This window comes from Peromyscus maniculatus, chromosome 23 (assembly GCF_049852395.1).
Source record: "Peromyscus maniculatus bairdii isolate BWxNUB_F1_BW_parent chromosome 23, HU_Pman_BW_mat_3.1, whole genome shotgun sequence".
Classification (NCBI taxonomy): Eukaryota; Metazoa; Chordata; class Mammalia; order Rodentia; family Cricetidae; genus Peromyscus; species Peromyscus maniculatus.
The window spans coordinates 21,803,800-21,824,608 of NC_134874.1; the positions used below are offsets into that span (position 1 = coordinate 21,803,800).

General features: G+C 44.8%; 1 protein-coding gene across 8 annotated transcripts in view; it reads left to right on the forward strand.

The window, feature by feature from the left end:
* Rabgef1 (RAB guanine nucleotide exchange factor 1) overlaps positions 1–18,282 on the forward strand; it is a 52,002-nt gene extending 33,720 nt beyond the window's left edge. For 4 of the 8 annotated variants that reach the window (XR_013047666.1, XR_013047664.1, XR_013047665.1 and 1 more), the window contains exons 5-10: positions 7,975–8,056; positions 9,400–9,532; positions 11,485–11,576; positions 13,204–13,460; positions 14,424–14,933; positions 18,051–18,282. Coding sequence is in view for 4 of the 8 variants with exons in the window: in XM_076560615.1 (XP_076416730.1) it covers positions 7,975–8,056; positions 9,400–9,532; positions 11,485–11,576; positions 13,204–13,460; positions 14,424–14,822 (963 nt within the window). In the remaining 4 variants the exon portion in view is untranslated. Of the gene's footprint in view, positions 1–7,974; positions 8,057–9,399; positions 9,533–11,484; positions 11,577–13,203; positions 13,461–14,423 lie in introns of all 8 variants that reach the window. The other 4 variants (XM_076560616.1, XM_076560617.1, XM_042268619.2 and 1 more) reach the window with 2 other exon arrangements.
* The last annotated feature ends 2,527 nt before the right edge of the window (positions 18,283–20,809 follow it).

Here is a 20,809-nt window from a genome sequence, read left to right on the forward strand (position 1 = left end):
TGCTGAGGTTACAGGAACATACCACTGTGCCTGGTAGGGGGTTTGTTTGGTGTTTTTTTTTTTTTTAACAAGATTTTTGTTTTGTTTCTTTTTTAGATTTTTATTTATTATGTATACAGTGTTCTGCCTGCATGTGTGCCTGCAGGCCAGAAGAGGGCACCAGATCTCATTACAGATGGTTGTGAGCCACCATGTGGTTCCTGGGAATTGAACTCAGGACCTCAGGAAGAGCAGCCAGCGATCTTAACCGCTGAGCCATCTTTCCAGCCCATTTTGTGGGTTTTTGATGTGTGGTCTCAATGTGTAGTCCAGGTCTACTTCAGACTTGCAATATGGCTGAGACTAGCCTTGAACTCATGATTCCCCCTTCCTCAGCCTTGGGAATGCTGCGGTCATTTATATATAGGTGTTGTGTGCCACCATGCTTGTTCACACCTGTGTCTTAGTCCAGAATTTCTTATCTGTAATTTCAGTTTTCGTAATTCATAAGACTATTTGTGAAATAATTTATTTTGTAAATAATGATGAAGTCTTTGCACCTTCTACAGCATCAAACTCAACTAAGTCTAAAAGTCTTCGGTGAGGTGAAGAGAGCCCACAGGGGAGGGGAATGGTAATCAGGAAGCAGAGCTGCTTAACTGTGCCCCTCCTGCTCAGGCATCCCTAGCCTAATAAGTGGTGGGTTTGTGTCTGACGTTTCCAAGTGTTCTAAGGTCCAGTTCTCGAAGGGGAAACTTTCTTGCTCTTCGGGGATGTTATGACCCTGTGTTAGCAAGTGACTGTCTCTTTTCCTTTAAGTATCTGTGAAGAAACAGTGGCTTTTAGAGTTCAAGCAAACTACCACTGGGGTGTGTGTGCACGGTGTGTGTGCGCACACGCAATGACAGGCTTCTTTAATGTGTAAAAAGTAAAGCTTGAGGTTTTTTGTTCTTGAGCTAGAATGGTCAAGAGGACACCTCTCCTAAATTTGCATTTATGCTGCAGTATGTACAGAATATATACTGTGTTTATATTGTATTTACAGAAACATTGTTCATTTGGGTTTGTTTTTCTTATGAGAAGCAAAATGTACCCTTGTTCTCTAATCATTTAATTAACTTTTTAGTGAATCTGTGAAAATAAAGAGGCAAGCCTGGCATGGTGATACATGCTTTTAAGAACAGCACTCTGAAGGAAGGCAAGCAGATTTCTGTGAGTTTAAGGCTAGTGTGCAGACCAGCCAGACCCTGTCTCAAATAAGTAAATACATAGAAAAAAAAGTAAGCAGCTGGTATAGATGCCACCATGCTCTGTGTTCAGGGCATCACTAATTGATACTGGAGACGCCGATAAGCCTCAAATTCCTCCTGTTTTAAAAACTACTGTGCATGCCGGGCGGACGTGGTGCACACCTTTAATCCCAGCACTCGAGAGGCAGAGGCAGGTGGATCTCTGTGAGTTCGAGGCCAGCCTGGTCTACAGAGTGAGATTCAGGGCAGGCACCAAAACTGTCTCGAAAAAACAAAAAAACAGCAGCAAAAAAAAAAAGAAAATTACTGTGCAACTAATTTTGTATTTTACACCAGCACCAACTGTTTTGTGGTCTTAAAGTGTCCCAGTCTTAACCCATGTGTCCTGATACATTTTTTTATGTACAAATGATATTTGTTTGTGTGTTTGTGTATATGCTTGTGTATAGGCGTGCATGTATGGAGGTCAGAGGGCAACAGTTCTCTCCTTCCACCATGGAAGTCCCAGGGATCAAACTGAGGCCTCCAGGCTTGGCAGCAAGTGCCTTTATCCACTGAGCCTCCTCACCGGGTAGTTGAAGGAATCCCTACTGGCCTTTGTCTCCAAGTTATTATAACACTTGTTATTCATGCCTGAACTCACATACTCTAGCTTTAAGACACTAATCAGATAGATTTATTAAGTACAATGTAGGGACAGTTCCTGGAGATTTTGAAATATACTCTAGATTAAGATTCATTCTGTATTGAGTTCTTCAGATGTGCTTACAAACCTTTACTCCATTTAAACTTTCTTGACGCTGCTCCATGGGCCTAGTCAGCATGAAACTAACCCTTATCTGTAGAAACAGCCCGCTGACCTTGATATACGCTGATCTGTGTTCCCATCGCATTGCACAGATTCTTTCCCCACATTGCTGGTGTAGAACAATGACCCACTCTTGCTCATGCCTGATTCTGCATCATTTTTGTTCTCTCCAGAACTAGTTTGTGACAGGGTTGAACAACCTGTTCTGTATGTGGGCCAAGAGTAGACAATTGTTTTCAGAATTGCATTAAATATCTTTCCCAGACATTTGATCTGGGTCCCAAAATACTTAGTCTGCATTTAGGCTTTTAAAAAAATCCCTAAATAGTATTCCTTTTGACTAAAATTTCATCAACTACATATTTTAGACCCACTACAAGATTGTATTGTAATGCTTTACCATCCAACAAAATTTTTTTTGATATTTTTCTGAAGCTTTTTTATTTTACCTTCATTTTTAAAAGCAGAGTTAGTTTACTAAAGATATTTTGAAATAAATTTTAAGCTCAAAGGTTGAGGGGCACTCCAGAAGAAAGACATACCCTAGAGTATGAATATGTGTGGGCTCTTCTGAGAATCACTCCTTTTTTCTCCTTTAAGATTTTTCTTTATGTGGATATTTGCACAAGGCCAGAAGAGGACATCAAATCTCCTGGTGCATGAGTTATAGGCAGTTGTGAGCTGCCGTGTAGGTGTTGGGAACAGAACTCAAATCCTCTGCAAGAGCAGCAAGTACTTTTAACTTCAGAGCCATCTTTTTAGCAACCCTCCCTTTTCTTTTTAACTGTATTATTACCTACTGGGTTCTCTTTCATTTGAGGCAGGGACTTGCTATGTAGTTCACACTGGCCTTGAACTTGTAATCCCCCAAATACTGAGGTTATAACTGTGTCCCACCACATCTGACTCAGGTGATTAGCTACTTGATTTAATACATATTATTGAACCTCTTCATAGCTTTAGAATGGTATGTTTCCATTGCAATGAGAAAAGCAGGTCCATAATTAACACAGCATTCTTGCATGAATCATTTCTGTAATCTTCAACACTTGGGAGATCTCGGGCAGAGGATCACCAAGCTTAAAGCCAGCCTGAAATACATAGTGAGTTTCAAGTCAGCCTGAACCACAGACTGAAACTCTGTCTCCAAAAACCAACCATGAAAATGTTTTAAAATTAAGAAAACAAAGGAGATAGTCTGGGAATATGGCTCAGTGGTAGAGAGCTTGCCCAGAACACAATCCCAGTACTGTGAAAAGAAGTTGAATAAGACCTGCCAGGCATGGTGGTGCATGCCTTTAATCCCAGCTCACAGAAGGTAGACACTGGCAGATCTCTGAGTTTGGGGCTACACTGATCTGCATAGTAAGTTCCCGGACAGTTGGGGCTACACAGAGAAACCCCGTCTTAAAAAAAAAACAAACAAAAAAAACCAAAACAAACCCAAAGCAAAAAAGCAACCCACCCCCACCAAAAAAATAAAAAAAGGAGGAAGAAAGAAAGAAAGAGGAGAAGAGGCCATGTGTGTGGCTCAGTGGACAAAGTTCGGAGTTCAGCCTCCAGCACCTAAATAAAGGGAAAAAAGCAAAAGGGAAGTCAATGGAGGAGAGTTACAAAAGAAACTAGCTAGAACTTAACAGTGCTTGTTTTTTTTTAGCTGTTCTGGAACTCACTCTGTACACCAGGCTGGCCTGAACTCAGAGATCCACCTGCCTGCGCCACCACTGCCTGGCTTCTTTGTCCTTCCTATTTGTATAAAATTACTTGAATAAAACAATCTTATTATAAAGGACTATCTTGAGATAACTCATTGATCAGGAGTAAGCTGGTCTTGCTCTTTCCGAGGACCCGAGAGTTCAGTCACAGCACCCTTGTTGGGGTGTTCACAACTTCTGGTAACTCTAGCTCCAGAGGACCTGTTGCCCTCCTCTGGCCTCTGCTAGCTCTGTACTCATGCACATACCCTCCACACATGCATTTGTATACATAATTAAAAATAAAATATTGAGTAAATAATCTTACTGTAAGACTCAAGCTTCAGTTAGGTAGAATAATGACTGTAGGTTCAAGGGTGTATGTGGTCACCTGTGTAGTGCAGTATCTATAGCTTTCTTTTGTCATACTTTTATTACTTTATGTGTATGGCTATTTTGCCTGCATGTATATCTGTGTACCTAGTTTATCCAGGGCCCACTGAGGTCAGAAGAGGGCATTGGATCCTCTGGAACTGGGGTTGGAGACAGTTGTGAGCTACCGTGTGGGTGCTGGGAATCAAACCTGGGTCTTCTGGAAGAGCAGCAACTGCTCTTAACTGTTGTGTTGTCTCTCCAGTCCTTCAAGAGAAATTTTAAAGCATGGTAGAAAGTTGGACATTGTGGCATATTACCTTTAATCTCTGCACTCAAGAGGCCGAGGCAGGTGGAGTTATAGGCCAGCCTGGTCTACATAATGAGTTCCAAGCTAGCCAGAGCTACATAGTGAGACTTCATCTCAAAAAGAAAGAAAAAAAGCAATGGGCAGTGGTGGTCCACACCTTTAATCCCAGTACTCAGGAGGCAGAGGCAGGCAGATCTCTGTGAGTTCGAGGCCAGCCTGGGCTACAGAGTGAGATCTAGGACAGACTCCAAAGCTACACAGAGAAACTACATCTTGAAAAAAAACAGGAAAAAAAAAAGAATTGTTTTCTTCAAGTCTGTTTGTATGAAAACATGTTGAGTGCTTTGATGTAAGCCTGCACTTTCAGTACTTGGGAGGCTGAGGTGGGAGGATTACTTGAGCCCACAAATTTGAGACTGGTTTGGACAAAACAATGAGAGCCTGTCTCAAAACCAAAAATAAACTGGGTATGGTGTCATGTGACTCTAATCTCAGCACTTATAAGACAGACGGAGTGAGTTAGAGGATGGCCTGGGCTGTACTGTGAGGTATAGAACAGCTTGGAAGGCAGGAGCAGGTGGATTTCAATGAGTTTGAGGCCAGCCTGTCCTACAGAGCGAGTTCCCTGACAGCCAAGGCTACACAGAGAAACCCTGTCTCAAAAAAACAAAAACAAAACAAAATGTTAAAAAATAGATCCTCATTTTCTGCCCTTTCTGAAGAACAGCCTGCCCTTTTTTTGAAAGGGTTAATCCTCTACAACCTCATCACCCCCAGGGTACGTTGCCTTTAGTCTGTTGGATAGTGCAGTAAAACCCGAAGTTTCTTTTTAAGTTGAACTCTTTTTCTCGATTGAGGTTTTTCCTCTGCTTGCTTGTTTTTGTCTCTGCTCTTCGAGGCAGGGTCTCTTGTAACCTCCCACTTGCTCTCCAGTCAGAGACGATCTTGAACTTGTGTTCATCCTGCTTTCACCTCCTCCTTGCTTAATTCGGGTTTTATTATTTTTTCTTAATTTAAAGGTTTTATTTTATGTGCGTGGGTGCTGTGGTTGCACATAAGACTACGCATCACTTGATTGCCCTGTGTCGACAGAGGTCAGAAGAGAGCGCTGGATCCCCTGGAACTAGAATTGCAGATGCCGGTAGTGGGAACTGAACCCAGGTCCTCTGGAAGAGCAGCCAGTGCTCTTGACAACTGAGCCGTCTCTCTAGACCCTTAATTCAGGTTTTAAAAACACAATTTCCATGGGGCTGGAGAGCTGGCTTGGTGCCTAGGAGCACTTACTGCTCTTGTAGACGACCCAGGTTCAGTTCTCAGCACTCAGGGCTTGGCTGCTCACCACCGTCAGTGGATCTGACACCTTCTTCTGGCTTCTGAGGGCACTAAGCATGCATGTAGTGCACATACATATTTGTAGGCAAAGACACATAAAAATAAACCTTTAAAAACAAAACCCAATTTCTATATGAGCAGCTACTATGTAGCTACTATTGCCAGACCCACGTCAATGTTCTAACCCAAATGGTAGTTTGCCCTGTAAGTAACTGATAGAACCCAGAAGAATCTGTTTAAAGAAAGAGACTCATCAAAACAAGCTTTAATTCTTGAAGTTGGGAGGAAGTAGCACAGACTTAGTTTTAAAATTAGAAGAAGTGTGTTCTCACTTATTCACAGAAGCTGAAAAAGTCAACGTTGTAGAAGTAGAGTGCAGAACAGTGCCTCGAGGGGTGAGGAAAGGAGGGCAGGTACAAGGATGCACTCAGGTTAAACCGTGTGTGTGTGTGTGTGTGTGTGTGTGTGTGTGTGTGTGTGTGTGTGTGTGTGTGTGTGTGTTTCCACATGTCAGTATGTGTACGTGCATGCAGGTGCCCAAAGAGGTTAGCGGAGGGTGTGGGAACTCAGGAGCTGTAGCTACAGGCTGTTGTGAGTCACCTTACGGGGTGCTAGAACTTAATTCTGGTCCTCTGGAAGAGCAGCAGATGCTCTTAACCTCTGAGTCACCTTCTCCAGCATCTCTGATGTTCTTCAGCACAGTATGAAAACTATGGTTGTTGACACTTAATGGTCTATCTCTAAATAACGAGTGGAAAAGAACTGGGATGTTCCTGATACAGCACACTGACAAGTCTAGGATCGTTTGCTAGGTGCCTTGGTCTCTGTTCATTGCACCTTGGATAGAAGTATCACTGTGCCTATAAAGATGTAGTTACTAGAGAGCAACTGAAGGTTTTTTAAAGGGAGAAAAAATACTTGATTAGAAGTGAGATGCCAGTGGGGCTGGGGAGATGGCTCAGAGGTTAAGAGAGTGTACTGCTCTTCCGGAGGACCTGAGTTCAGTTCCTAACACCTGTGTCAGGGTTAGGAACTTCATCTGTAACTCCAGCTCCATAGAGTCCAACAGGTCAAACATCCTCTCTGGCCTCTCCTGGCTCTAGACACACACACACACACACACACACACACACACACACACACACACACACACACAAAAGTTCTTTTGCTTAAAAAGATTTTATTGCCAGGCGGTGGTGGCGCACGCCTTTAATCCCAGCATTCAGAAGGCAGAGGCAGGTGGATCTCTGTGAGTTTGAGGCCAGCCTGGTCTACAGAGTGAGTTCCAGGACAGGCACCAAAACTACACAGAGAAATCCTGTCTTGAAAAACCAAATATATATATTTTAAATTATGTAAATAGGTGTATCTGTGTTTATGTATGTGCACATGCGTGTGTTGCCCACAGAGTCTGGAGGAGGGCATTGAATCAGTTGGAGCTGGAATTACAGGGAGGCAGTGATAAACTGCCTGCCATGGATATTGGGAACCAAACTTGAGTCCTCTTCAAGAGCAGCATAGCCCTCTCTTCAGCACTCCAAAATAAAATCAATTTTTAAAAAAGTAAATGTGGACTCTTTATGCATGTACAAAACTTAAAATGAGGTGGGGATATAGTTAGGTTAGAAAGCACTTGCTCAGCATTCATGATACCCTAGGACCAATCTCCAGTATCAGTTTAAAAAAAAATGGCTAGAGCAATGGCTGCTCTCCCAGAGGTCCTGGGTTCGATTCCCAGCACCCACATGGTGACTCACAACTATCTCCAGTTTGAGATACTAACAGTGGCTCCAGTTCGAGGAGATCCATCCAACACCCTCTTCTGACCTCTGTGAACACACATACACTCAGGCGCACACCCCTACTCATAAAATAAATAAATATTTTAAAAAATCAACTCAAAAGGAACAAAATCCTCACATGTTACAACTATCAAATTCTAGATAGAAGTCTGGCCTACACAGCAAGACCCTGTCATGAAAAAATTAACAACAGCAATAATAATAATGAGGGGGATGGAAATGAAATAAATGGAATGTGCACAAATTATATGTACATACAGTGAAATGTAAAAATCATGAGTAGTAGATTTTTTTCTGGCAGAATATGTATAATTTGTAAGTCCTTTTAGGATTGGTTCTGTGCAAGGAGTGTATTTTAGAAACTTGTTAAAATTTAGTGTTCTCAGACTTTTCAGCTGCTCACCAGTCTTTTGTCTGTTGATTCCAGGATTTGAGCATTGAGGAGCAGTCAGAATGTACTCAGGACTTTTACCAGAATGTGGCCGAAAGAATGCAGACTCGTGGGAAAGGTAATGTGTTGTTAGCCAGCTGTTAGGGGCAGCTGGTTGTAGCTTAAATTAGCTGTTCTCTGCTCCTCTGATTGGCCTGGCTGGTGCACATCCAGACATTGACAGCCATCTCATACCTCCAACACCTTTAAATGTCTTCCTCCCTATGTATGACCAGGACAGTTGGTAGTATTTTGAGTAATGTAATACCTTTATTATGGGTAAAGTGAGGAAGACCAAAAGTGCTCAGGAAGTTCTCTATATCAATTTCCACCTTAGAATTGCCATTTTGGTGAGTCATTGTTGACTATGATGACATAATCCTAAAGGAGTTGAGGCAGAAAGAAATTGAAATTCACCAACTTAGACCTTTGGGTTTGTAAATTGTCTGGGACTGACCTTCCATTGACACTATACTTTAGGATGCATTTCGCATATGCATGATGTCCATGTGTGTGCTTCAGAGAGAACATGGTGGCTTTATGGGAAAACTCAGAAGAACGGAGATTTGCCAGCACTTGGCAGCCTAAAGAATTCCAAGTGTTTAACAAGTGTAGCAATAGAGAGGGACCACAGAAAGTCCTCCCACTTGGGAGGGCGTATACCTGTTAGGTCTCAGGGAAACAGCTTAACAAATAGGTAGGAATTCTGTAAGACGCAGTTTAAAAAGTTGTCATTTTGGGACTGGAGGGATGGCTCAGAGGTTAAGAGCAATGGCTGTTCTTGCAGAGGTCCTGAGTTCAATTCCCAGCAACCACATGGTGGCTCACAACCATCTGTAATGAGATCTGACACCCTCTTTCAGCATGCAGGCAGGACACTGTATACATAATAAATAAATCTTTTTTTTAAGTTGTAATTTTGTTGTTGTTGTTTTGAGACAGAGTCTCACATAGTTCAGGCTGGCCTCTCACTAGATTGTAGCCAAGGATGACCTTGTGTTCTTGATCCTCCTGCCTCTGCCTCCCATGTGCTGAGAAGACAGGCATGTACCACCATGCCTGGTGTAGACAGTTCTGGGAGTGGAACTCAGGATTCGTACATCCTGGTCAAGCACTCCACCAATTGGAGCACATCCTCAGCCCAAGAAGTTGTCAATTTTCAAAGGGGAATGTTTGTTGTTTTTGTTTTTTTGAGACAGAGTTTCTCTGTGAAACAGTTCTGGTTGTCCTGTAACTTGTTCTATAGACCAGGCTGGCCTCAAACTCACAGAGATCCACCTGCCTCTGCCTCCTGAGTGCTGGAATTAAAGGCAAGTGCACCACCGTCCAGCTGTGAATTAATTTTTTTCTGTGTAGAAAATAAGAGTATAGTCTTGATTTGAAACCTTCTCCTAAGCTGTTATACCCACTTATGTATTCCAGTGCCTCCAGAGAAAGTGGAGAAGATAATGGATCAGATTGAGAAGCACATCATGACCCGTCTCTATAAATTTGTGTTCTGCCCTGAGACTACTGATGATGAGAAGAAAGATCTTGCCATTCAAAAGAGGATCAGGTGATTGCCCTGCCTGTCGTATCTGCTGTCTAGAATGGAATGATAGCATGTGGGCTTCCAACCTTGAACGGTGCAGCATGGGAGCTTCTCCGCCAGGCCTCTATGAACCTGCTTTCCATCTGACTCAGTTGGCTGGAGATGGAACCTGGGTTGCATATTTGAGATTGTTCTAGATCTCTAACATTTTCAAGGACCATGAGGACTTGTTTTCTTGTTTCCTTGTTTTCTCATCAGGAGGGGAACTGTGACTGTCTATCTCAAGGCAATGCATATCATCTGTCCTCCTTTCTACCCTGTTGGGTTGCAATCTCCAGGCAGTCCTGCAGGCACATCTTTGCCAATCTGAACTGGTGATGATGATTACTGACCCATTCTTAGGGAACCCATGACTCTGCAGTGCAGCAGCAGTGGAACACTTACTAACACACCACCTGGAGTAGTTACTTGTCCATTGTTGTGGTAACACCTGACAGAAACAGCTGAAGAGAAGGAATTATTTGGCTTGTGGTTTAGATGGGTATAGTCCATCGTGGGGAAGGCAGGCCTGTGACAGGGACAGACAGCTGATGCTCCTTATGACTCTATGGGTCAGGATGCCTCTTCTCTCTTCCTCCTTTAAAAACTTACTTTATGTATACATGTATGTGCCTGAGTATATGTTATGTGTACCATGGAACCCATGGAGGTCAGAAGAAGCATTGGATCTCTGGATCTGGAGTTACAGATGGTTGAGAGTCTCCATGTGGATGCTGGGAACCTAACCCAGGTCCTCTGCAAGAATAGACAGTGCTCTTAACCTCTAAGCTGTCTCTTCAGCCCCCTTTCCTTTTTTTTTTTTTTTTTTTTGACACAGAGTCTCATGTAGCTACCTCCCAAGTTCAAGGAGTTACAGGCATTCCCACCATGCTCTTTTCTTCAATTTGAGTCCCCAGCCCATGGATGGCACCACTGAAATTTAGGGTAGATCTTTTCTCCCTAGTTCATCTTCTGTAAAAGCCTTCACTGGAGAGTCCAGAGGTGTCCTCTAGAGGATTCTAAATGGAGTCAAGTTAACCAGGAAGGTTAACCATCACAGCACCTAGTGTGTGAACAGTTCCAAGGCGCAGTCATACGGAGTGTCTGGAGGCCCCTGTGTCCTTGACCAAGGAACCTCAAATGAGGTCTCGGGTAAAATGGCCGGGAATTGGATAAGTATGTGAGATGCCATACCAGAAACCAGGAGTTGACACAGGGCAGATGCAAAATAGAGTCCAAGGCCAGGGACTAGAAGTTAGATGGATGTTAGATGAGGGGTAGGTTGAGAGCATTAACCATGCTGATAGAGAACTCAGCAGCAGAGGCCAGTGTAAAGGCAAGTGAGCCAGGAAGGGACTCAGGTTGTGGAGACATATGCCATCCTCTTCAGGGGCTCTCATGTGTCTTGGACATAAAGATAGGGTGTAACGCTGCAGGACCAGCTGGGGACTGTGAGGACAGTAAGCAGCAGATCCTCAGCTTTCATGGCAGAATCTCCTTTGAGCCAGGAGACTGCCCTCTGTCCTCTGTCCGGTGCAGAAGCAGCATGGCATTTTAGGGTCTTACTTTGTCATGTCAGCTAAGCTTCTTACACGGTCAAGAGTCGTGTGCGTGCTGGACAGTGGTGTCGCATGCCTTTAATCTCAGCACTCAGGAGGCAGGGACAAGTGGATCTCTGTGAGTTCGAGGCCAGCCTGGTCTACAGAGTGAGTTCCAGGACAGGCTCCAAAGCTACAGAGAGAAACCCTGTCTCGGAAAAAAAACAAAAACAAAAACAAAAAAACAAAAAAACAAACAAACAAAAAAACGTATTATGTTTGAACTTGGGATTGCCTAATACATCAGCGGTACCCATTTTCCTTTGACTGAAGGAAACAACAAGGTTAGAATCCACCTTCTGTTCTTGGGCCTCTTTCTGACTCCCCCTCTCTCTGCAGGGCTCTGCACTGGGTGACACCTCAGATGCTCTGTGTCCCCGTCAATGAGGAAATCCCAGAAGTGTCTGACATGGTGGTGAAAGCGATCACAGGTCAGTGGGGCTGAGAGCTGTACGTCTGGATGTTCTCCATAGGTTAACATGGTGCTGCAATATTAACCCATAGAAAAGCCCTTCAAGTCTATCCTCCCTTCCATCCTCCCTTCTCTCCCCCTTTCTTACTTTTGTTCATTCATTGAAGACAGGATCTCATTATGTAACCCTGGCTAGCCCAGAACTTACTATGATAGACCAGGCTGGCTTCAGACTCAGAGATCTGCCTGTCTCTGCCACCTGAGTGCTGGGGCGCCACACACTATAGCAGGAAACCTCCTTTCCCCTTCTTGTTTTGTGACCGAGTTCTCTTTTTTACTGGAACTGCTTTTGATATTTTAAAAAATGATTTATTTATTTTTACTTTCTGTGCATTGGTGTTTTGCCTGCATGGATGTCTGTGTGACTGGAGTTATAGACAATTGTGAGCTGCCATGTGGGTGCTGGGAATTGAACCTGGGTCCTCTGGAAGAGCAGCCAGTGCTCTTAACTCTGAGTCATCTCTTCAGTCCCATGATTTTGATATATATTTTTTTAAGTAGCATACATCTATTTATTTGTTTGTTTGTTTGTTTTTGGGGGCAACATACTACATCTTGAGTGTGAGGACAAAGGAAAACTTGTGGGAGTCAATCAATTCTCCTTCCACAATGTGTGCCACAGGGATCAAACTCAGGCTGTCAGGAGTAGCAGCAAGTACTTCCACATGCCAACCAATCCTGTTGGCCCAAAGTCTCATTATTTGATCATGGAGCTAAACTGAAGTCAAATACAGCTAGACGTGACAATGGCTGCTACTCTTCTCCACTCAAGTCGACTCTTCTGGCTTTTGTGTCTAAGAAAGAGCTTGTTAGTAGCCATAGCCCTGAAAAGCAATGTGCGCAACAAAGACGTTCTAGACTGAGTTTAAAGGTACCCAGGAGAGGCTGGGGATGGGGCTCAGTATGTTAGGACAGGCTGGGGATGGGGCTTAGTTGACGAAGCCCGGTGTTCTGTCCACTACTGCATTAACTGGGTGTGGTGGTGCACACCCATCATCCCAGCATGTGGGAGGTAGTGGTAAAAGGACCAGGTGGAGGTTATCCTTGCTACATAGAGAACTCCGGGCCAGCCTGGGATGGAAATATAAGCCCCCGTTACAAAATAAAAGCAAAAAAACAAACAAAAAGAAACAGCGGAACACTTTTTTAGAGCCTTGTTTTGCTTCCCCATGGAGCTCAGGGGTGCTTTCCCACAGGCTTCTTGGGCACACTTGTGTCATTCCCACTGGGCCTTCTGCTCCCTGCGTGATCTTGGACAGTCAGCAGCCTCTCTGACACCGACCCAATTTGAGGTGGAGGTCTAAGGGTGGTGTGCCTGGTTCATGCTGTGTGTTCTGTGGATAGGAATTTGTCTTTACGACTCTGGGATCTAAGCGTCTCCTCTACTAAGTTAACTGCTGGAGAGCTGGGCAGTGAGGCACCTCTGAATCCCAGTGCTGTCCTCCCCCTCTAAGATAAGAATGGTCTCACTGTATAGCTCTGCTGAAGCATCTCGTGCTCGGGTGGCAGGTGTGCACCACCTTGCCTGGCCAGTTGCTTCTTGGGTGGTAACTGCCTCACGGTGGCACTGTCCCTCTGCTTCACAGACATCATTGAGATGGACTCAAAGCGTGTGCCTCGGGACAAGCTAGCCTGCATCACCAGGTGCAGCAAACACATCTTCAACGCCATCAAGATCACCAAGAATGAGCCAGCCTCTGCCGACGACTTCTTGCCCACCCTCATTTACATCGTCCTGAAGGGCAACCCCCCTCGCCTGCAGTCCAACATCCAGTACATCACTCGCTTCTGCAACCCCAGCAGGCTTATGACGGGCGAAGATGGCTACTACTTCACCAACCTGGTAAGATTTGACTCCTGAAGGCAGGGAGAAGACCCAGGAGGGGATTTGCCTGAGGGATGTGACCTGGTCCTGTGACAGCTTAGAGCTCCTGGGGATGCATGTCTGTCAGAGGGGAGGTGACCAGTCTACACACTTTGTTCTCTCTCCCTACACTTGTCCAGAAGTGCACCATTACTCAGAGCAGATCCTCTCTGAGGAGTTGAGATCTGAGGAGAGCATGCTGCCTGGCTCCTGTGTGGCATCCGCATCACTGCGGCCCCGAGTGATCTGCTGCAAGGAGGAGTCACCTGCTTCTGGTGCTGCTGACTTCCTGGGGGAGGTTCAGCACTGCCACTGACATGAATAGGGGAGACTGGGAAAGGAAAGCTCACTAGACCTGGAAGCTGTTTGGTTTTGAATAAATGTTCCCCATGTAATCAGTAACCCGAGCTCAGGGTGAGTTGCAGGCAGGCAGCACAGACAGACTTGTGAATGCTCGTAGGTGGGGACAGCTAGGACTAAGGAGACAGAGCTGGGAGAGACAAGAGAGAGGACAGAATCTGTTGAGCTGTGGAACTGTGAAGCCACTGGACCAAAGAAATTCCTGAACAGAGGGAAAATCAAATGTCCAGAAAACTGGGCATGTTAGCACATGCCAGCAGCTGAGAAGATGAGGTGGATAGACATAAGCTCTAGTTACATAGTGAGACCCTGTCTTAAAAAGAGAACAACCCGGGCCTGGTAGCCCATGCCTGTAATCCTGAAGATCCAGGAGATCAGGAACTCAAGATCATTCATGGCCATATAGTGAGTTTAGGGCTAGCCTGGGCTAGCAGCTGTCTCAAAGATCAAGGAAGAGCTGTGGCAGGGCACTTACCTAGCCTGCATGAGGCCCTGGCTTCAATCCCCAATACTTGGGGTGGGAAACGATTTTAAAATCTGCTGAACTGCCTCGACTACCATGCTGTTCTCTTTCTTCTGTAGTGCTGCGCTGTGGCTTTCATTGAGAAATTGGATGCTCAGTCATTGAATTTAAGTCAGGAGGATTTTGACCGATACATGTCCGGCCAGACTTCCCCAAGGAAGCAGGAGTCTGAGAGTTGGTCCCCCGAAGCCTGCTTAGGTGTGAAGCAAATGTATAAGAACTTGGACCTCCTGTCTCAGTTGAATGAGCGGCAGGAAAGGATCATGAATGAAGCCAAGAAACTTGAAAAAGACTTAATAGACTGGACAGACGGAATTGCCAAGGAAGTTCAAGACATTGTTGAGAAATACCCACTTGAGATTAAGCCCCCAAACCAACCCTTAGCAGCCATTGACTCTGAAAACGTGGAGAACGACAAGCTCCCGCCCCCACTGCAGCCGCAGGTGTACGCAGGGTGATGTCTTGCTCATGGCCATACTTACTTGGGGCTGAGTTCAGGGAGCTGCTGCGTTCCACTGTTCAGGTCTGGAATACGAAGTAACTGCTTAAGTCATCCAAGTATTTTTAAGGTACAGTTTTAGGAATTGTTTTGTTTATTTTCTTTCTTTTTTTTTTTTTCCTTTTTGTTAGCAGGGGAAGCTAGTAAATAATAATGCACTATTTATTTGAGTTGGTGAAGTAGGGGTGTGTGAATTCTGTTTCAATCTTTTACGTCCTCCCTGATTTTCCCATGGTCTTCCTCTGTGGTAGACACTGTTGTTGGTTTGGGGCAAATATGCCTTTAAAAAGATAAAACAGATACTACAAAGTCTATGTTGAAATGAATCCGATATTCCCACACTCTCCCAGTGTGAAGTAATTTTGTAATTGTAAAGATAGAAGATATGTTAATAAGTAAATATGTAAAATTGTAAATATGTAAAAAAAAATAGGGCTGGGGGAGGGATGGTGTCCGCGTGCATGGCATTTCACATGCTGTTTGGGTTTTTTAGGTGAAAATGAAATATATTGAATGTTTGCCTTTAGCACCATTTTATTTGTTTTGTCCCACTAAAAATAATCAAAAATTTTGGGCTTTCACCTTTAACATTACGTTCGCACTAACTGCCCTAACTCTGAGGTCCTTTCGGGTACATGGTATGAAGTTGTGACACCAACTTCTAGGTCACATGAGGTGTTGTTCTGGGCCCCTGGGAAGGTGGCTCAGTTTGTAAGTGCTTTCCACACTGGGGTGAGGATCTGCACTCGGTGTCCAGCACCGTGTCAGAAGCTCAGCGTGGTGACACGCACTTGTAATGGCACTGTTGGGAGGCAGTGGCGGGCAGGGGCCTGGTCCGTGACTAGCAAGCTTTGCCTCACCTCACCAGGGAGAGACCCTGGCCAAACCCTAAATCTGGACAGACGGCTCCTGAGAAATGACACCCAAGACTGACCTCTGGCCTCCACATGCCCACATATGTGCCTGCGTACCTGTGTACGCATGTGTACCACACACACATGAACACGTCACAGAGTTGCTGGTTAGTATGGTTGACTTTGAACCGTGCTTCTAGCCTCCTCCCCCTTAATCATCCAACAAACTGCCCCACCTGTCGCGGGGCTTGTTGCTTTTCTGTTTTGTTTTTGCCCCTTGGGTTGTTTTTGTTTTTTAGGGGTTTTTGTTTGTTTTGTTTTGTTTTTGAGACAGGCTGTTGCTATGTAACCCAAGCTGGCCTCAAACTTCTGATCTTCCTACCTCAGCCTCCCAATGGTGGGACTTATGGGTATGTACCACCACACTCAGCTCATTCAGACATGACATCACTGAGTTCTGCGATGCAGAGACTTGGTTTTGGATGCAAGTTGGAATGAGTGAATGAGGCTTATGGGGGTTGACAGGGAACTTCAAGCAAGAGGGTGCCTTGCAGCCTCCAGTCTCCTTTATCAACAGGTAACAGTCAACAGATTAAGTAAGCCTTTCAGAACTGACATTAGTGGCCTGAGAATCCTGTTGCTGTGTATATTGTGGGATAGTTGAGTAGCATTCCTGCTTTCTGTACCCAGTAGATGCCAGCAGCCCCCTGTGTTTGTGGGATAATGGTCTCCATTCCTGGGGTGACACAGACGTACAATCCTGGTACTCAGGAGGTAGAGGCAGAAGGATCAGGAGTTTAGGTCATCCTTATACACATAGTGAGTTTGAGGCAAGCCTGGGCTGTGGCTATCCGGTCTCAAAGAAAGAAAGAAAAATTAAACTTGTCTCTGGACATTATTAAATGTCTCCTGGGGGACAGAGCTAGCTAGCTCTTGCTTAGAATCACCGGTCTCTTGCAAGCAAGGGGTTTGTGCTCCTGCTAGTTAATATGCTATAACCAAAGAATATTGCGTTGATTATATAGTCTAATGCTACTTTTTGATGTCTCCCTCAGAGAGGCCCTGCAGTGAGGACCCTTCTCTAATCCTTGTGAAACTTTTTATACCATGATTATATCATGGATGGATGACTCTTCTACATGGTTATCAGCACCCCTGTGAAATTAGGGATTCCTCAGGACACCATTCTTGAACAGTGTCATGGCATTCGAGCAGCTGAGAAAGGCTTTCTTCCTTTCTCAACATATTTTCCTAAATGTTTACTACAAAAATGTAGTATAATAATTTTGGAATAAAACTAGGGCAAATATATAACTTAAAAAATATTTAGTTTATTTTTAATTATGTGTATGTCTCTGTGTGCATGTGCGTGTGAGTACAGGTACCTATGGGGGACAGAAGAGGGCATCAGATCCCCTGGACCTAGAGTTACAGGCAGTTAGTAGTAAGCCACCTAATAGAGTTGCTGAGAATCAAACTCAGGTTCTCTGCAAGAACAGTATGTGCTGTTAACCATTGAGCCATCTCACCAGAGTGAAATATAAAACTTCAATGCTTTATTTAAGCTGGTATTAAATATACCAACTTTGACACATTTGACTCTTACTAAAGTCATAAGACAGCTGAATCAGCTGTCCCCAATTTCATCCAGAAGGCAGTGAATTACACTTAGATGCAGTGAAGGGACTGAGGAGATGGCCTGATGCAAGCATGAGGCCCTGAGTTTAAGTCTGAGAACCTGTGTTAAAAGCCTGGCTTAGTGGCATATCCTTGTAATCCCAGCTCTGAGGAAGTGGAGACAGGAAGATCCCTGGACTCATGGGCCAGCCAGCCTAGTCTCCTGGGGGGAGTTCCAGGCCAATGAGAGATACTGTCTGTCTTCAAAAAACAAGGTGGGTAGCATTTCAGAGGAACTAAATTCAAGGTTGATCTCTGACTTACACACACACATAACCAGTTGGGATCTTCACTCACAGTAACGTGGGCCCAGGTGATTTCAGTGGCTAGCACACTTTCCTTTTCTTTTTCTCTACTTTCTAGGTGCTAATCCAGGCCCACACAGTCTAAATTTTCCTGGAAACATCCAGTTCTTTTAGGTGTACATTATTAAATAGAATAATCATATCAAAGCTGGTGGGGTAGAAACAGAAGGATCAAGAGTTCAAGGTCAATTTGATCCCCAGCACTGTATAAACAAACAGAAAAATAGTTCAGAGTCAGCCTTGGCTATATTAGGAGTTCATGGCCAACATAGGCTATAACACCTTGTATCAAAAAACCAAAATAAGTACCCCTCAGCCTCTCACAAAAGCTGACTGCTGTGTTTCTTGCAGGTTGCTCACTGAATTTCTGTGGATATGTCATGTTGGTCCAGTGCTTGAGATAATGGTCTCATGCCTCAGGTAGAGGCTTACATTTCTCTTTAGTCAGCATCACGACAGTGGCCAGAGATTCTGTTTTCTGAACGTGAAAGTGTGGTATTTATGTATTGTCAATGTGATTTGAATCAAGTGTTGGGAAAGATGTCCATATCAATAAAAGTTTCATGATCCATCCTTCTTCCAAGTAGACTGATGTTTGGGTCCTTACTATAAGAATTCACATAATTACTAATATTTTTTGTTGCTGTAATAAAGGTTGGGAGGGTTCAAAGAAAGTGATTGACGACTGTATTAGTGTTGTGTTGCTGTGACAGAAGACGCGCTGTGACATCTCATGGGGAGAGGAAGGTGATCCTGGTTTCAGGCAGTCTCAGTCTATCGCGGTAACTGGAGCACACAGTGAGACTCCTTACATGCTGGCAGACCAGGAAGCAGCAGCTGGAATGCTCGGTGCTGCCCGATCATCCAAAGCTGCCTCTTACTGACCCACTTCTGCAAGGGGAACCCCCATCACCGAGAGGCTCCACGGTGGTCTCTTAAACCATCAGCATGAGCCGGGGAGCAAGTGGCCACATCCCAGCCTGTGCGGACATTTCACACTGCTCTTATTTCCACTTCACACCTCTGCAGGAACCAAAGACTTCCTTTCCTCTCTACACCCGGCTGCTATACGACGAGAACTACTAGAGCACTTTGGGGGGTCTAGATAGGCATCCTGGAGAGGTACACCGCACAGAGCAGCCCCCAAATCATGACATGGAGACTTCTTATTAGTTATGAATGCTTGGCCTTAGTTTAGGCTTGTCCCACTAGCTCTTACAACTTATAGTAACATGTTTCCCTTCATCTACATTTTGCCTCAGGGCTTTTTACCTTTCATTCTGTATGTCCTACTTTCCTGCTTCCTCCGTGGCTGGCTGACTGGCTAGCTGGCCCCAGGCATCTGTCTCTTTCTTCCTCATTCTCGCTGAAGCCTAGATTTCTGCTCCTACTTACTCTCTCTGCCTGCCAGCCCTGCCTATCCCTCTACTGCCTAGCTATTGGCTGCTCAGCTTTTTAGTAGACCAATCAGGTGCCTTAGGCAGGCAAGGTGAAACAGCAACACATCTTTACATAGTTAAATGCAGCATAAACAAAAGCAACACATCTTTACATAGTTAAAACAATTACTCTGCAACACAAACAAATGTAACACATCTTTACTTAAACAAATATTCTATTCCACAACAGTATGCCAACTCCATAATAGCAATTAGGGTTACCTCTTCAGAAAGGGGGATGTGAAGAAAACAGGAGGTAAGATTTGACTAGACAATTTATAGCAAAAAAAATCCCAAAGCAACCAGTTTCTTGAATAAAAGCCAGATGCCCTTGGCATCAGCATCCTTACCAGGGGCCAGAAATGCCAAAGGTGTTTGGAGAGTCTGGTTTCTTATCTGGTTTGTTATTTATTTGGGTTTTCAAGACATTTTCTCTGTGTAACAGTACCAGGCTGGCCTGGAACTCACTGAGATCCGCTGCTTCTGCCTCCCCAAGTGCTGGAATTAAAGGTGTGCACCACCACCACCCGGCCTGGTTCTTTTTAAAAATGATTTATTTGTTTTTTAATTTGGGTGCATTGGTGTTTTGCCTGCATGTATGTCTGTGTGAGGGTGTCTGATGCCTGGAGATAGAGTTACAGGCAGTTTGTAAGCTGCCATGTGGGTGCTGGGATTGAACCCAGGTCCTCTGGAAGACTAGCCAGTGCTCTTAAATGCCAAACCATCTCGCCAGCCCCTCTGATCTGGCTCTTAAATGTTTCTAGGGTTATGTTGTTAACATTCCTTGGGAGAATGAGGTTAGCTGTGTCTACCTCTAAGGTCTCTGACTAACTGCCAAGGTTTCTGACTAACCAAAGCACGATTCCCCCCAAGTTCAGTATTGTCATGGAATGTATAGGGCTTCCTTACAGAGAGCATTGGTGAGGGGTTACTTACAAGGTGTGGGCACTCCTCACCTTACGAAACACACCTGGAAAGCCTTACCCAGTAGGGACAAGGGCTTCCATAACCAAATAAATAATGCTCACTCCACCCCCACTCCACCCAGCGCCTCTAGTGGGGACCTGAGAAAGCCCTGAGTGGATGTATAAATAGCAGATAAAGTCCTGAGTGAATGTGTATGTGGGCATGACCATATCAAGGATGAGAGCCTCGGGCCCATGGGGATTTGGCAAAGCCTTCCCTGGGGTGAAGCTCAGAGGGATGATGGCAAAGCCTTCCTCTGGAGTGTGACTGTGGACAGTGTGTGCAAATACGAATACTGAGGAAGGACTGATTAGTGTGTGCAAAATGCTCATGGCAACTGCAGCTTCCTGGCCAGATGTTTTATAGCCTGAGACTGTTCCACTACAGATACCGGAGATTCGCTAATGCCTCCTCCTGTTCTGTGTGTTGTAACACATGCACTGAGGTTCTGGGTTGTTTCTATAGCCAGTGCCACTTCACAGAGTGCCCAGTGTATGTGTCTAGCCTTCCCCTTCCCTGGTTGCTCCTAGTCAGGTCAAGTCCTAGTTGAGCTGGATGCTGCACTCTGTTCTTCCCGGGTTGTGTGTGTGTGTGTGTGTGTGTGTGTGTGTGTGTGTGTGTGTGTGTATGTGTGTGTGTGTGTGTGTGTGTTTGTGTACGTGTACACTCCAGCCCTTCCCCCAGGCCTATGCAGAGTTGCCAGTT